The sequence below is a fragment of the Thermobia domestica genome, chromosome 11 (assembly GCF_964235325.1).
Source record: "Thermobia domestica chromosome 11, izTheDome1.hap1.1, whole genome shotgun sequence".
Classification (NCBI taxonomy): domain Eukaryota; kingdom Metazoa; phylum Arthropoda; class Insecta; order Zygentoma; family Lepismatidae; genus Thermobia; species Thermobia domestica.
The window spans coordinates 33,492,368-33,510,175 of NC_137464.1; the positions used below are offsets into that span (position 1 = coordinate 33,492,368).

The 17,808-nt window shown below is 33.6% G+C and overlaps 1 protein-coding gene across 6 annotated transcripts in view; it reads right to left on the reverse strand.

The window, feature by feature from the left end:
• Positions 1-17,808, reverse strand: part of LOC145664022 (ral GTPase-activating protein subunit alpha-1) — a 200,320-nt gene that overhangs the window by 56,084 nt on the left and 126,428 nt on the right. For 5 of the 6 annotated variants that reach the window (XM_081730314.1, XM_081730318.1, XM_081730313.1 and 2 more), the window contains 5 exons: positions 16,616-16,741; positions 15,339-15,506; positions 3,989-4,099; positions 3,065-3,241; positions 1,577-1,654 (listed from right to left, as the gene is read on the reverse strand). In XM_081730314.1, coding sequence (XP_081586440.1) covers positions 1,577-1,654; positions 3,065-3,241; positions 3,989-4,099; positions 15,339-15,506; positions 16,616-16,741 — 660 coding nt within the window. The remainder of the gene's footprint in view (positions 1-1,576; positions 1,655-3,064; positions 3,242-3,988; positions 4,100-15,338; positions 15,507-16,615; positions 16,742-17,808) is intronic. The other variant, XM_081730316.1, reaches the window with a different exon arrangement.

A 17,808-nucleotide genomic window follows, 5' to 3' on the forward strand; every position in this document is an offset into this window, starting at 1 on the left:
GTGTGTGGAGAGCCGCACTCTCACTGTAAGTTGTATAATGATTTTATTGCATATGCTATCAAAGAACCCTGAGTTTTGTCCCGATATAGTGGATTCATAGTGTTTTCGAGAAAACTAGATGCAATTCTTAACATTTTGATGGTTTCTAAAAAGCTTTTCGTGTTTTTAAATACATTTAAGTTTAAAATTTGGAACACTGTAAGAACATATATATCAATTTCCTAGTTTCAAAATATTGACGTCTGAAGGTTATTCCTTTCTCTGAACAATTCTACTGGAAATTTCAATTAACTTAAAAATTTCATTAATATTTCTTTCTGTAACTAGTTGTGTAATTCTGGATTTTGCTAATACTTTTGTGGTTTATTTCAGCTATTCTCTAGGAGCTTTATGGACTTTTCAAATGAAAGACTCCTTGAAGTTAAAAAGGAACTCTTCTATCAATCTATTAACTGGCACCATAAAACACATATGTAGAATAGGATCGTACGCATTTCTAATTTCTATGCACTCCTTCGGACTAATTTCTGTTTCTTATTACTCAACATGACATAAACTAACGTAAAAGAAACAAAGGAGTAATCATTACATGATCAAATCTCATAGTTCTGAATATTCAACAATTATTGTTACGTAATACTGAAGGTATGGAGTGATTTTATTTAAATGTGAACTATTTGAGAAACAAAACATCAACCTATTTCACACACTGCCAATAAATAAAATAATAATAAAAAAGAAAATTTGTGACTTTTACTTCAGTTGTACAAACAATGGTTGCATTGACTTTGATATGGCATGACAAATTCTTGATTATTAGAGGTGAAGGTAACTACATGTGTAAAGCCCACTTTCACATGAACCAATTAGACAAATTCGAATTAGACAAATGTCTGAAGAAGCATCACTTAGAACTTCCTCTTCAAATAATCTTTTTGTTTCTTTCACCTTTGGACCTCTCATAGCATCACGAGCTGTTTTAAAAAAATAAACAACTAAAAATCCGGGTCAAATAAATTAATCCATTCCTCATACTGTATTCACACATTAAATCCAAGGAAAGGCCCCAACAAAACTCATTAGCTTTTTAGCACGTGTATCTAGCTATTTTTCACGCTCGGGCCTACTTTTATTCAGATCCGGATGACGTGAATGAATATGCCCATGCATCCTTATTTATCCAAGCTCTTCGCGTTTGATCGTACAGGCGATTCCTCGAAATGTGTGAAAGCGGGCTAAGGTGATATCAGATAGTTCAAATAAAAACCCATACATTAAAAATTATAATATTGAGAATAGATGCAATGCACTTGAGCTAGAGGTATATTATACAGAAAATAACTACTACCATACCTTGCAATTAAATACTAAATAATAACAGGAGAACAAACACACAGCCCTTAACTTCGATTGGTAATACACAATTTACTAACATGATTTTCACTCACAAATACTTACTTTGGATACACATATAAGAGAACAATAAAAACACATAAAGCTAAATAAAATTACTTTGCACACAGGTTCCTTCACCATACACACTTAAAAAGTATGATTTTGTTTTCAGAATTTCTACCTTTACTGTATCCCACAACACACTGACGCTGTCATAAAGTGATTCACAATATGGTTGCTCGCAGACAGCACGAAGAGCCTGAGAAGTGAATTGTGAGCTAAATACCATATGCAAACCATGGACATAGTGCATTCACTAAATTAATAAATCACTTTTCGTAACAAAAGCACAAAATTCAAAATGTATTTATGTTACAAAATTACCCACTGAAAGTGCTTTAGCAATCTTGATATTGTTTCAAAAGAGTGTGCAATGAACCTTCAAACAACAAATTCTTTAACTACTATGACTTGCATAAACAAACTTCAAACCAACGAAAATATTGTTTGAAAACACGAAGAAAATGAGGCTTTCACGGTTAAGAAAATTAAGAACAAAACCTTTTGTTCACGTTTTAATTTCCAAACTAGTATAACTTATTTTGAATCTGACAAGACTGAGTTGATTTTGGGCTTAGCATCCCTTTCAGCAACGAGGCTGTATCAGACGGGACCTACTGATCAACGTGGGATCTTAACGACATTAGTGAATCTGACAAGGACAGGTTACCAAATTTTCATGTGTCTTTATTTGGCAGACTTTATTATGTCAGGATTAGGAAGTGTATTTCTGGAATTTCTGGATTAGGAAGTATATTTCGGAATCTAAGGCCTTTTAAGTTTATCACATATGAGGGATGACGATCCTCGTTGATATCACAGAATGAAGAAAGCGGTTTGAGACCTTTATTTAGGACCATCCCGACATTTGCCTGGTGTGAAAAGGAAAACCGAAGACAAACTTCACTCAAGATGGTTATCCTAAAAAGGCTTTTAACACCTTTCCGAGTGTGTGTCCCCACTGGGAATCGAAATCGGGAACGCTCGCACCAAGCTATGGATGCATCTTCTGTCAGACTTTAAATGCTGTTCTGCCTGATGATGTACACATGAAGTACAAACAATATCTTTTTAAAAAATAGTATCAAATTGCATGAATCACAGGTAAGATACACGTTTATTTAGTTGCATCTCTTTCCATGTCAGGTTCTAACCAACTCATCATCATTACAACAATACATCTTTAATACTGGTAACAGAAGTTACTAATATTAGCTGGAAATGTTGTATTTTTCTCATTGCACCCTCTTAATGTCACAACACAGAATAACACTCATGCCTTCTTTAAACATGCATACCTTAAGTAGAGAAAATGTATAAATAATTACGCATAAAAATAGCTCAAACTGAAATTTTAGACATTTTCATATTTAAACATAATTATTACATACCCAAACGTTTTTAAGTATGCAAATTAAAAAGCTAAAACTAAAAACAAATACTGACTATTTTTGTAAATCAATACATGCAAACTCAATAAGACTTCTCTTTAACCAGACTATGCACTTTGCAATTTTCTCAGCACATTTAAGATGTGCATTTAATAATTCCCAACAACTGTTAAGAAGCTATAAATCAGAAAATCAATTTCAACGTGAAGATATCCTACCTTGAATACAGTAAGCAATAAACATGAACCACTATGATTTGTCAGAAGAAAATGAGGTGGAACTCTCATACACCATTCGCCGAGACAAAACATCAGAGACGTCAGAAGTCTTCTGTCTTCCTCAAAAGATACAGACTCACCAACTGAGACCAAATTAGATAAAGTTAAAGCCAACACCTGAAAAAAACATGTTTCCCATTAATACCATTAGAAAACTCAACAGTCTTAGAAGCAAGTTATATAGATCATCTTCGATGTCCTTATTATTACAATTAATGAAAAGAGGATCGTTAAATGAATGTACATTTTAAAACTTATTTTTATCTAATATTGTTTAATAGTAAGCTCTTCTAAAGAGCGAATCAAACTTTCCATAAAACTTCAAGAAATTTGTTATCTTATTGGTTAGATCAGCAATTTCTGCTGACTGGCTTGATCATCGAGGACCCGTGATGAGTCTACGAAATCGTTGGCTTTTAATTTTGGGAGAAATCGGAACACAGATCTATCAGGAAAAGATATGCACCATTCAACATCTACAAAAACTTACTCAGACATTGTACATATGCGATAAAACAAGTTTACTGTAGAGGCACATGAAAAATGAGTTTTCAAAAGTGAAGGAGAAATTTTGTAAAAAAACTCAACTTACGAGATTGGAAGGAGGGGGAGGCATTACATTAAAACTTCTGACCAAACCACATACTTAAAGTTACTTTTAAATCTTACGAAGTAGTATACAATTTCTATGATAGGACACTGATTAACAATGAAGACTTTGACGAGTATCGATTCCAACAGTCAAATTACTAATAAAAGAAAGCATAAAAATCTTGCGTTTCATAATTTACCAACACGCTCATAATCTTATGTAAAAGTATTAAATATGGCACTATGAACGAAATAAATATTCGATTAACTTACTTCTATAATCCGAGGTGGTATTTCAGCATAGTGACGCATTAGTGTATCAGCATGATCACAAAGCAACAAGAGAATGTCCGATGCAACCTGGCCAACAGTTTTGTTGTTAAACTGAAAAATATAATCATCATTACTAGACGTACATTGAAATTGTCACACATTCCAACCACAAAATAAAGTGATAAATATAAAGACATTTTATATTATATAAAGAATATACGATGAAAGCTTTTTGTTACATTACAATATCATTTTCTTTGTTAGATAAGCTACACAAAATTTATGCCAAAATGTATATTATTATAGATATGTATTTCACAAACTTGTGCAAACTACGCTCTCGAAAGCATATTTTATGAAAATCTGACATTTACACTAAAGTATACAGACGAAATGCACTCTGCAGAATGAATGAAGTGGTTCGATTCCTACGGAAAACACTTTTCACAATAACGTGATAAGAGAAAATTGTTTAACGTTAATATTCAGAGAAGGTTCAAAACAAAGTGAAGGTTGGAACTTTTAAACCTGTTCTACTTTTACACATGATTTTGTTATGTATCAATAAGTTAAAATCGTTATTTTCTTTATGGAAACTATTAAGATATGACGAACTCGTACGGGGTACGAACAAAACGAAAATTTCAACTATTACATCTGTACTTCTCTCTAATAACAATTACGCCTCCAACAAATAGTTATTTATACGTTAAAGTATACAAATAAAACTGCCGGAAAATGTAACCATAGCAGGAACATAAAAAAAAAATATTTAAAAAAAAAAAAGAAATTTTGATCACATTAACGTAAACATATTACATAATATAAAATTAAATATAAAAACAGGATATACATAAACAGCGCTAGAATATACTTTTGACGCTATAATCTACCTATTATTTGTAAAGTTATAAATAAGCTTATGAAGAATTATCAGTGGAAACTTAAAAGGAAACATTTTATAACATGATATTTCATAGTACAGAAGGTTGAGCCACGTTTAAGTGTTCAACCATCAACCCCACACCCATGCGCACAAAATCGATCGGACCGGGTTGTTTAAATGTTCATACACACCTACGAGATAGTACTGTTACGCTTTTATATAATTATGCGATATAAAAAAGCAAGCGGTTTCAGCTATTAGTTCACACATCAAGAGGTGTCAAATGTGATTGTGCAGTGTAGTGATTCCACGTGTGTCTCAGAAGTCGTATCGAATGGCTCTGCAGGAAAATCCCCCACAAAGTGAAAGCTGCACAGCTACATATACTTAAGAAAACTGAACCGCACTCTTCCCAACAAACTGAATCTCCGGAAATTATTTAAACGCCGGTGACATTTTCTACGTGAGGCCCATCGTTAGGAGAGAAAGACTAATTGCAGACGCTTCTACGAGTGTCATATATCCGGTGGCACGTAGACAATCGTCACTACGCTGCATGAGGATTGGATTTCTCTCTTTGATTATAGTAAAAATCATGCTATAGCTTACAGTTCCATCAACTAAAAATCCCATCCAAAATTCATCCGTCATTGGAAAACAACTTAATCGAAAAGATATATGATCAACGCAGGACACTGTTATAATGAAAGATTTACTATTTGTAAAGTGCATTAAAACTGCAAAAATAACTCTGCATACTACCAGCAACACATACAGAAGATCTACCTCGTCTGTAAGCAAATGTCATAAATCAAGTCCGTTTGCACCAAGATCTGATCACATACAACTCATTCTACGTACAGATTTCTGCAATAAAATTGATACAACCATCGACATCAAGGCTTTTCATAGTGATCAAGTCACGAATTTTGTGAGTTTGGTTTTCTGAAGAGAGCGCTTTACTCGCGTTGTATCACTTCTCTCCACGACCTGTGGAAAGACTCTGAAGAGGGATGGCACAAGGTTCTCCTTTCTGTACTTCGTAAAAACCCTCTACAAAGAAAATTTCGGTGCAGGGTTACTGTCAAGACACATGGGGATCACACTGAGGACAACAGATGATGGTGCAGTGGATTTTCCTACGATACTTTTGAGTTTAAATTTAGTCACATATACGCGCCACAACCTTCTGCATATCTAGCAACGATTTTTTTGGGGGGGTATTGGTAAAAATTATTAATGCAGTTGATTACATGTAAGTACAAAGTATAGCCACTTCCGAAGTTCCACTACACTGGAAAGATCATTTTTTTGTACATCTTGTAAAGAAATTACAAATATTAAAGATGGAGAACTTCTGTGGTCAGCTGTACGAGGAATAACGACTATATAGACATACTGTATGCACTTCGATTTTACGAAGCGGACTACAGAAGCTGTGTACACTTCTCATATATATATATATATATAATATACATATAATAAAAATAACAAGTATATTATTCACAAAATATGTACAATTATTGTTAATTTTTTAAGAAGACAAAGGTCGAAAATAATCACTTAAAAAGAAAGATTATTCTTTGAAGATTAATAATCCAAGAATAAATACAAATATTAGGGTGAAGTGAGTACTTTTATCATGAAAAGAAAAGAACTTTTGTGCGCCATATTTGTAAGATTTACAAATTTACCAAGTGCATAAATAGTGACAGTGAGTTATATATTAGTTATTAGTAAAACTGAAATTATTAAGGAACAAAATGTCAATACAATCACGAGATTTTTTTTTCTTATATCGTCTACATATAAAGTATATGGGTAAACGAAAGTAGGCAAATAATTGGAGCTCAAGGTTTTCTTCATCACTGAAAATATTTTCGCACAAAATTTTTCTAAGTTGACAAGATAGATCTCTCTCCCTTAGATTTTTATTTATGCATTTCTTTTACTTTTATGTTTCATAGTTCTGCACCATTCTGCTGCTTAATACTTATAAACTAACTAAGACTTGGCCCTGCAGTGAATTATTATCTGGTTCATATTCACTAAAACGTAAACGCGCTAGTATTTCCAATCTAGATAGAAGTAGCAACTGCCAAATCAATACTAAATCAACAAAACATACAACCCGACCATCTCAGATTTTAATGAAACTATAATATTCTCAAGACTTGGTCAAAATAAGAAACAATGACAAATTTTAGCTTCTTGGTGGTAGAGTTACGGGAACTTAATAATAATAATAATAATAATAAGAATAAGAATAAGAATAAGAATAAGAATAATAATAAGAAGAAGGTGGTTTTGGTGCATATAGCAAACTTGAACACATCATTGCTTCTAAGGTCTAAAGGTCAAAAGACGATTACTCTGATAATTTTTCCGAATCTAGTAGTGTGATATAACGTTGGAAAGCTTATTTTATTATCTTTGAAAGAAGACTTGAATCAGCCCTCTACGTCAATTTGGTCAGGAGCAGTCAGTGATATTTTAAAGTTTGCTGTGTGAGTAAAAAAAAATCTTCCTAATTTTCGAGTCCCCATAACTATATCACAGAAAAAGTTAAAATTTGTCGTATTTCGACCAATTCTACGAGTACTACAGTTTTGTAAAAATCTGAGACGGTCGGACCAGAAATTCTACTTTAATTTGTTGACTTCACATGGAATAATAACCTACTTACCAACCATAGCTGTGATATCCTAGAGTCAATTCTTTTACCATATCGTACAAACAACGCAAAATGACGAACGACTAAATGCAAAACACCAAATAATAATCATCATCAATATATCATTACGAATTATTTGAAAGTATGAATCAAGCTACATGTTGTAAGTTCGGACTAGGCGTGTGATTAAATAATTATATGTAAATCGACTTTACGCTTCTTTATATGTGACTCAAATAATTCTACTGCCATACGCCGCTGTTGCTATGTGTGGGTGTATTGAGGATCTTTTTAATTTTACATGAATACACTGGTGCAAATACATTTAGGAAAATCGTATATAAATCGCCCGATTCAAACAAAACTTTCACTACCGAATGCACGTTTGTACAGAGCAAGCTGATTGTAGTATATATAGATGGCATGATAAAAGTCGTTTGAAGATCGCGACGAATGCAGTTTCATATGGTAAGCCGTTGTGTGTGTGGTTTACAGTTTGTCTCTGCTATGCACGGATGACGGTAGCGAACGCTTATTATGCAATTAAGCTGGTCTTGTATGGGACTGCAAGAGGTCAAAAGGTCGTTCCGCACAATTATAGTTTGCGTGGGTTGTGGCTTCAGTGGTTTGTAAATGAGGTACATCTTAGGAGGAAAAGAGAGTTTCCATAACAGATGTGTTTTTTTTTCACCAGTGTTTCCGAGACGGAGCATGTGGATAGACAGTTCATTAGGCTTGCATAAACTGACAGGAGGCAACTGCAATTGGAGCAATCATGACCCCATGTGAGGGTATAAATGCTAAATATTTGAATTGTTGGAGGCAGGTTTAGGTTCCCGCGATCCTCTCGCACGATTGTCACTGACATGTCTGTAGTGGTGTAGAGGGAGACTGAAGTGACAAGGAAATGGAAGGCGGTGATATTCAGCAATAACAGTCGTTTCTGTCTTGGACACAGTAACGGACGTGTGTTTCTGTATAACTGCAGATGAGCTGGAAAATAAAGCGTATGCTTGCACGCGCCATACAGGCTCCTACTCCTGGCATTCTGGTATTGGGACAATATGCCACACTTCCCACCTCTGAATCTTAATTCAGAAGATATGACTTGTGTGTCGTATTCATGCCGTTGTTAATTCTATCATTTAACCTACCTGGACGCTTTGCGGGATCTCAAATTCCAGTAGGATAATGCGGGATCTCATGCCGATAGGCAAACTTGGCGTACTTTACTCGGTATATGCCTTCTGCTCGGACCTATTAAATACTGTGGAACACAGTGGGACGGTGCCAGACCGCTAGTCAGGTTTCGGCTATGACCATCGTTTGATCAGAAACCTCCAAACTGGCAAGCCCGGCTCTCGAGCTTAATAAGTGTCAAGCTCAATAAATTAGCACAAGTCCTGTAACTTGGGACAGCGTGTTCGAGCTCATGCGAGTGTGGGTTTGAGCTAACGTGAGCCTCACAGAAATTAGTAATAGCAATCCCCATTTTGGATAATGAGCCTAACCTCGAGGGAATCTGAACCAGCTCCAGCTGCAAAACGCCATCTGGAGCCCAGCTAATCCAAGATTTATAGCGAGTGTAAAATACTGTACCCCATATAGATCTTCAGCACTTACACGACCAACTACCTGTCTGAATAACTGCTTGTGAGTTCACTCGGGAAGAGGTTACACACATTACCAACGTGAGTATTGAGATCTTTTCGAACACCCTGTGTAACATGTTTGGATGCATGTTGGAACCACTTGCACCTACTTATCATCATCTTCCTTTTGTGTACCCATTTTGGGCAGGTTCAGTGAATACTTACTAAATGTTTTTAAATGTGTTTCCGTCAATGCACTTGTGAAATGTATTTTTAAAATGTGTTTTTCTGCGCTACTATTTTAAAGTGAAATATTGAAGTGAATCTTCAACCACTGAAATTTCATACTGAAGTTTTCTACGTAACAGTTATTGAAAATAGCTCCCAAGTAAAAGAAGTAAAAGAAGTAAAAAAAACCTACACAATCTTTGAAATAAGCTGTTGACTTAGACAAATTAAACTGAAGAAACATGCCTGGAGTTCATATTTTGATGGCTAATACATCAATTCCTTGACTAGTTAATTTTCGTATCTGACAAACATCTCAGGATATAGAACTGGTCACACTGATTTAAAAAATAAAATCTTTCCCAACTACTACATGCTACCAAATCAAGAAAAACTAATGAACCAAACAGCTATCAGTGGTATCATGTGAGGTATCTTGAGATGGAATTTATTTTTGGACCGAGAGTAAGAAAATATTTTAGAAACAACTAACAAATGCCAGTCAAGATTAATTTAGAGCTTTTGTCTCTCGCTATGGAACAGGAAGCATATTTAAATTTACTTGCGCATAATACACAATGAAATCCTTAATTTCAATTACTTGGTATAAAGAATTAAATTTTTATTAAAGTTATATGAAGACAAACATAATAAACTTAAAAACAAGTCCCATAGAGTAGAGAACTCAATCGAACATACAATAGAGATTAAAGGACAGATACGTACACACAAAGCGAAAATAGTACACAGGTTAAACTGGCTGCCACAAAAACGATCACAAAAGCCGAGGAGAGAAAACTCACAATTAAAAAGAAAATGTGTATCTACCTCACTACCAGCTTTTTTGTTTGCGTAGCCAGAAGGAGAATGACAACTCTGCTTCAAAAACAAAACAAAAAAATAAATCCAATTAAATAAGCAAACTAAAATCTAATGCTGAAAAAAAATATAATAAAATACATAAAACTGAAACACAAATATTGATATTGTTAGAAATTAAAACGCAAATGGCTCTTATTATGTTAATTTCTACGGGAAGGATAGGGATTAAGCATCTACAAGGAAAACCATTCAAAAGACTCAAGTACGTAATATTTGTCTCTACAGTCTTCCTGTGAAAACGAACTTCTAGTTATTTGTAACAAGTTACCACACCAAAACACCAAAAGTAACTACTACTATGTATTGTTACTGTAAGCCATTTTAAGACGTCTTGTAAATGAGTCAAAAGATATACGTATATGCAATTTGCTCCCCCGTATCCAGTTACAGGTTTATTTAAAAAAATCACATTAAATATTAAAGTTTCGATTACTGCTGTCAGATAAGAAACAGATAAGAAAGAAAGAAAAAAGATTTTAGTAGGGGACGGCAACGTAATTAATCCAATTTATTCTATTTTCACTTATGATTTAATTCTTTATTTAAAAAAATCCAACGAAGGTGAATTTTTCTACTGATTTCATTTGTCGTAAATCACTCGAAGAGGAATAAAAGAATGTGTTTCATGGAATGCAATTCTTGATTTCTCAATGGTACGCCAAACATATTTGTTCAAATTCTAGAATTTTCTAACTTTTTTCGTATAAAGGCAACTTTATTTAAATAAATCCAAGTCAGTCACTAAAACGTACTATTAAAAAAAACGAATACCTCAATTGTACTGACATACTTCGATCATATATATAAATTATATTGATCTAGAAGGCGCAATTTATTTATTTATTTACTGTTTCCATAAAGAATCTGAGTGTTGTAAAAAAAATGCTCTATCTTTTGTTGTTGTCTCGTATTAGTTTGATTCTTTTCGCAATATAACCCTTACGAAATCTCTTACTATAGCTGTTAACATATAAGCTGGAGTAATACTAGAGTTACTATCGCTCCTGCTATCATTTAGATGCTACAAACTAACTTAAATGAAATGTTGAAGATATTATTTTCAAATTCTATAGTAGTAAAAAAAAATCACATTAGTATTACGTAATTTTTAAACTATTTTTTAGACAATATTTTGGTTGGTTAGACTTTAACTTCCATTTGGTCAGTTTCTTCAAATGTAAAACTGAAACAAGAAATTGTTACATATTCTGTATATCTTCTATAAGTAATAGGATATTCCCCAAAACATCCTTACATTTGTTGTATACCTAAAGAAAGTAAACTATGCACTTTCTTCAGACGCACAACAAATTTAAGAATGTTTTGGGAAGACATACAGATGTACTAGTTTTCTGGTTTAATTTTATATTTGAAGAAACTAACCAGATAAAAATTGAAGTTTAATCAACAGAAATATTGTCTGAAAAATATTAAAAATTACAAAATATTAAGATGAACATTATTATTTTATTATTTAATTGAAATTACATAATTTCTTCTTTCGGACCTGAGAGGGATTTATCATTTCACTTTAACGGTGCAACTTAGGGGAGGGGGAGAGGGGATATATATATATATATATATATATATATATGATCGAAAATTACCGATATTAGTGTCGAATCTATAATTTTCGGGGTCGCTAAGATGAACAGTGACTCTTTCAATGACGTTTAAATCCAAATTCATCCATTTATGTCCAAAATAAAACGTATTTTCCCGTGTGAAGAACGGGTATTCTGCTAGTATATGAATAAAAATTTAACAATGCAAATATCGACAGAACATTATTAACATAATCTGCAATACTACCAGATTAACGATGCTTCCAACCCAACATAAAAATGACTTTATTCGAATGGCACTAAGTCAGATTATTACATAAATGTTAAGCAAACACTTGCAATACCACATTAGTTATTCATTGTCACAAACTACGGATGTACAGTATCACAAACATTCGAATTTCGGACGTCTATACAGCAATAATAACGCACGGACAATACAATGTGAATCCACAGTATCCTAGTGTAGAACACTGCGACTATGATATAACCGTTAACAGGTTATATAAGTAATTTTTGTGGACGCTCTGTATATTTCGGAAAGACAAAAATCGTTGTTCAATTTATACTTTATCTTTGCGACGCAAATAACTTCTTTTCTTCGTGGGAGCTGCAAGTAATTCAATTTCTTTCCCACAGATCAAGAACAAAAGAGTCTTTCATCGTTCACTCACACACATATGCGATTATTTTTTTTATTTTTTTATTTTATTTATTTATTTTTTTTATTTTTTATTTTATTTATTTATTTATTTTTTATTTATTTATTTATTTTTTTTTTTACCGTGAGAGAATTTTAATGAATAACACAGACCACATTCATTATCTGAACTATATGTATGATAATTGCATTTCTCTTACTTGGATCTCAGTGTTTCTTCCTTACTCATTAATATGCAAAGACTACGTTCTACAGTTATTTGGAACTAAATTAACTGCTTTCTTCAATTGTTTATGAAAATATTGCGGCAGGCGAGAGTCGACCAGCTGCAAGCTAGTCACACTGTCGCCTAGCAATATCGCTCAGTCAGTTTTATCCAGAATTTATCACGATAAGGTTATTGCAGTTTCCTTCTACATTGTGGCCAGTGAACTGTGAATTAACGCAAATTCTTTCGACATTTTATTTGTATATCCATACAGGTGGATTAACCTAATCACATTTTAAAACGAACTGCCAACATTGACCAGTTGGTCTACGTTTATCCTGCTGGATATAGATTCTTCTCGCAGCAGCTAAGAACTTACGTCGTGGGATTACTCTTAGTGTTACTTCGCCCCCCCACCAGTGCTAATCCCCCATGTCTATTAGTGAGTGGTGTGAGAAAAGTATTTGTAGTGAACCCCCAAATATATTTCATCCACATACATATGTGATACAAAAGTGAAGGGCTATTAACGTCGTGAAATGTTAAATGTGAAATGAAATGCAGTGTAATTTTGTTTGTGGACATAGTCAAGTGTCTATACCCTTATCAGTGTTTAGTGTTGTGATTGTTTGTCTTCTACATTTTTATTTTTTTTTTTATTATTACACATAGTGCATTTAATAAATAAGCATAGTATAATTTTATTTAATGTGTTTTCGTTGCATGTATGAATGATATTTTTCTGTCTTGATTTGAGCGACCATCTGGATGTCCGTGAGGATTTCGAGACGAGACATCCGAACCTCTCGGTGCTTAATGCTCATCTTGTAATTGAGATTGGAGGGCGATCCGGGAAAAGTTCTGTAATCCGTTTTTGGAAATGATCTTTGATGTCTTAACCAGGTAAGTTGTCTCTCCTGAAAGTACACGTTGGTGGGACAGCAGGAGTGCAGATCCGGAAAGTGGTTGCAATGATATGATCAATTTTGAATAAACAGAAACAAAGCTACACGAAACTGAAAATTTGACTTAATCAAAAACCCTTATTTTGAAAAACTGCTTAGGTAAATATCACATCCAATCACGTAAAGGGTTTTTAATAGACTTGAAGATCATAACGCCGTTTATCAATTTGGTATAGCTCAAACCGTTCCGAATATGAAAAACATTGTTATAGATTGCTATGCTGCTTAAAATGACGTATTTGTTAAAATCGTTCAAATGATTGTTATTTTCATTTTCTTCTGAAACATTACAGTAATAGTTTTTGGTACTTGTAATTCTAACAAGTTCTCACAATTACATAATTTTGAGGGATGTATTGAACTTCACCAATGTTCTTCATATCTCAGGTATGGTTTGAGATGTCAAATTACTGTAAACGGCCATTATAATTTTTACCTTTATTGGAAACCATCTTCTGACTGGATATGATACTAAGCAGTTTTTCGATATAAAGCCTTTAGAAAAAGTCAAATTTTAGATCTCCTATAAACTGGTTCCTATTTATTACACATAATCATATTACAGTCACAGTAGCCGACACTAGGTTACTTTCGATGTGCGTCACAACGTCCTATCACTTGTGTTATTATTGTTGTAGAGACCTTCAAAATTGGGGTGTTTATGATACTGTAGCGTCCTTAGTTTGTAACACTGGATGATAAATGTAGTATGGCTTGTTTTTGTTTAATATGTAAATTTCAAATATGTAATAACCTAATGTAGTGCCATTTGAAAAACACCACTTTATGTAGTTGGCAACACTATTAATCAGGTGGTATATCAGAGTATATCAAGGTCTCCAAATCGATATCTACAGCATAAAACTTTAAGAGGTGTTTTTATTCTAATAACTTAAAAATTACAAAGGCGTTTCAGGTTAAATGGGTTCATCCTCTAAATACCTAAGTGCTCTGTAGTCCGTGGGCGCCATTTTTTAGAACACCCGAGATATATATATATATATGTCGTCATTTTACTGTAATCGAGAAATTAAGAACATACACAAAGTGTTCAGGTGTTTGCCATGCTTTAAGTTCTTCAGCTGTTTCTCAGCAGTATTACTATAATACATGAGAAGAATAACCAAAAAAACAACCGTAAATTCCATACGTGTATGAAACCCATGCGGTATTTCAAACCATGAGAAAATTTTTGTAGATAGTATACTATAATCAGCTTAGAATTTACTTCGGAAAATGAATTTTTAAATGATTCACATCAAACCTTTATTAACAAAAATAGTTACTCATTTCTACAAATAATATTTATTTACTGGTGTCTTGGCTTATAGTGGCAAAGAAGAAAAGGTCAGGACCATTTACTAAAGAAGCTCCCCAACACCTTATAATCAAAGCATGCATGCTATTATAATCATTTACATATCTTGAACTATTTTATTACGATCCAACACCAACTTGAAACTATTCATGCCATGCAAAATAATTACCTGCATTTATCACCATATTTCAGGATTACTTTTCCTTTACCTAGTTGGCAGAGACTACTCATAACAATAAATTATTAAATATTCCCATTTAGCACCTTACACGCGCAACCTACTGCAATGTAAAGGACCACACGATACGCACCTGATTCGTTAAGGATCCCTAGATTATACAAACGAAAATAAATAATGTATGCTTCTTTACCTTAAGAGCCATCAGAAGGACATTGATAGTTTCTTTAATCTTAGGATGGAATGTTCCGTGGCTAAATTCTTCATAGAGGTAGATTCCTAGGCTAGAAAGTGCAATACATCTCGCCAGGCCAGCTGGTTCACGTTTACCTGACTTTAGAAGAACACTAACTATATGGTCCTGGAAAACAAACAAACAATACATCTCAGGTTAATTAGAAGATCAAAAGTACAATTAGAAGATCAAAAGTACAAGATGTTTCTAAACAAATACTCCTTGCTAATTATAGTTCTGAAGTGCCTGCTACATACAAAATGTGAAAAGCACTCGCTTCACAAAGTCATAGCTCTGTTCTTTACAAAATATATTATTATTTCAATTTTCCTAAATCGAATCTCATTTCTGGTTTGAGCAGAACTTATTTGTAATCTTCTCTGCCTCCAACCTGCTTACAGTTCGCTTTCCTTCCCTCCTCTTGTTGTTCATACGGATCAATGCTTCGATTCCCGGTGAACTTAAGTGGCTCGGATCTCACGGTTACCTCTAGGTACACGTCTCATATAGCTATGGTGCTGAAAGTAACGCTGAACTCCAACTATCTATGCGGATCAAACTCGTATGTAGCTGAAATCGAGCTACTCAAGAGTTAAAACTCTCTTACTCAATATTCTAATTTCAACTAAATAGTATGATTGCAGATTTGGCGCAGTGATGATCCCCTCTACATGAAAAGAACAGATAACCAATGTTCCTCAGTATCACTTTATCTTGGATAGCGTTACTAGTGATTTTTAATATGATCAATTTATCATACCAACTTACAATTACCACGTTAGTCTTAGCTCAACTACAACAAATTTGTAGCTCTTTTGCTGCTAGCAATACTAACAAAACAATAACAATAGTAAATAATACAATAAACTACCGATTATCCGCGTAATTGAGTGGCGCGGAACTGGATAAGCGAATTCCACGGGTAGTCCGCAAAATGGCCGAAAAAGGACACAAATGAACATGATAATGCTTTTCGAATATTTTTTACTTACAGTAGAGGGGCTACATATACAATTATTACTTAACACAGAGCAGTTTTATGTACTTAGCAAATCTGTTGGTTTACTTTTTCACCAAAAAAAAATCGTCCGACTGTTTTTTACTTCGTTTTAAGAATACCTCTTCTTTAGTATTTCTAAATATCAATCTTTCATCGTAAAAAAGAAGAAAAAGAAAAAAACGACCGCGGATAATCGTGCTTTTATTATTAATATTAATAAGAATAATAATCTTACCTTTGCGTCAGAACACGACATAAGTGTGTATTCTGTAGCATTTGGTTGCAGCACAGGCATATCAATCAGGGTATTTGGAAGACACAACAGAGCACCTAACATTGACGTCGCCTCAGTTCTTGGTGTCTGAAACAAAATAAGCCATAATTAATTAACACCGGTGATATTTTCTATTTAAAATTTACACTACCTTTATTGCTATTTCATTGTTGTTCTGCCTCGTACTGCATACTTTGTCTCCAATTATTTGAATTAAACGACGAAATGCAATATAGATTATACATATCTCTTCGTATATTTTCTTATATAATTCACTTCTAATATTTTGTAGTTCTGAGAGACAAAGATGTTAATTTCGAAAGTGGCCACTATGAAAGAAAATTCTACAAGAAAACATATATAGAAGGAGAAAATACATTGTTTTCTGGATACCGTTTTACATTAATGAAATGAACGATTTATTTCGTAATAAAAGTCAAGTATCAGTATTAATATAGATATGTACTATCTATTGTAAACGAGTAGCATAAAAAATGAGCCACTAGAGCTTTAGAAACTAAATGTGATACGGTCAAACTGCTATCAGTAACACGAGTGGTCGGTGACAGGTTAGTTCTACATTTGCTTACAAAACACCACTCATCTATATTAATAAAAACTAATGTAATCTTGTTTGTGATTACATTACGGCCGAACCGATTAACAGAAAGTTTCAATCATAGTTAGTACGAGTACCATAGTAACTATAGTAACTACCTCAACTGATTTCTCACCACATCACTTTTATTAGTGCGTATAGTAGGGTGGAAGCAAACGTTCAAAATTTCACACCACAACAATGGATTAATTTACTATTACATTTTAATATAATCTGTTTTCATTGTTACACGTCATAAAATATTTTCCATTGTTTCTAACATAAATCACATAATCCTAGCAAGGAAATGAACTTAGAAAAGAAAACCAAGTATACTATGTTCAATGGCAGACTAGATCAGAGGAAATCCCACGGAAGTTGTTACACAAGATAAACGAGTGAGCACTTAGGTCTAGCTGAGTTCTCGCCATTCCATTTCGATTGAATTATCCATCCTAAGGGGTGACGGGGGTTCATATACACATTTCACATAGTTTCTGTAAACCTATTTCCTACATGCGAAAAAACGGACGTTCAGCTAGTACTTCTTATAATA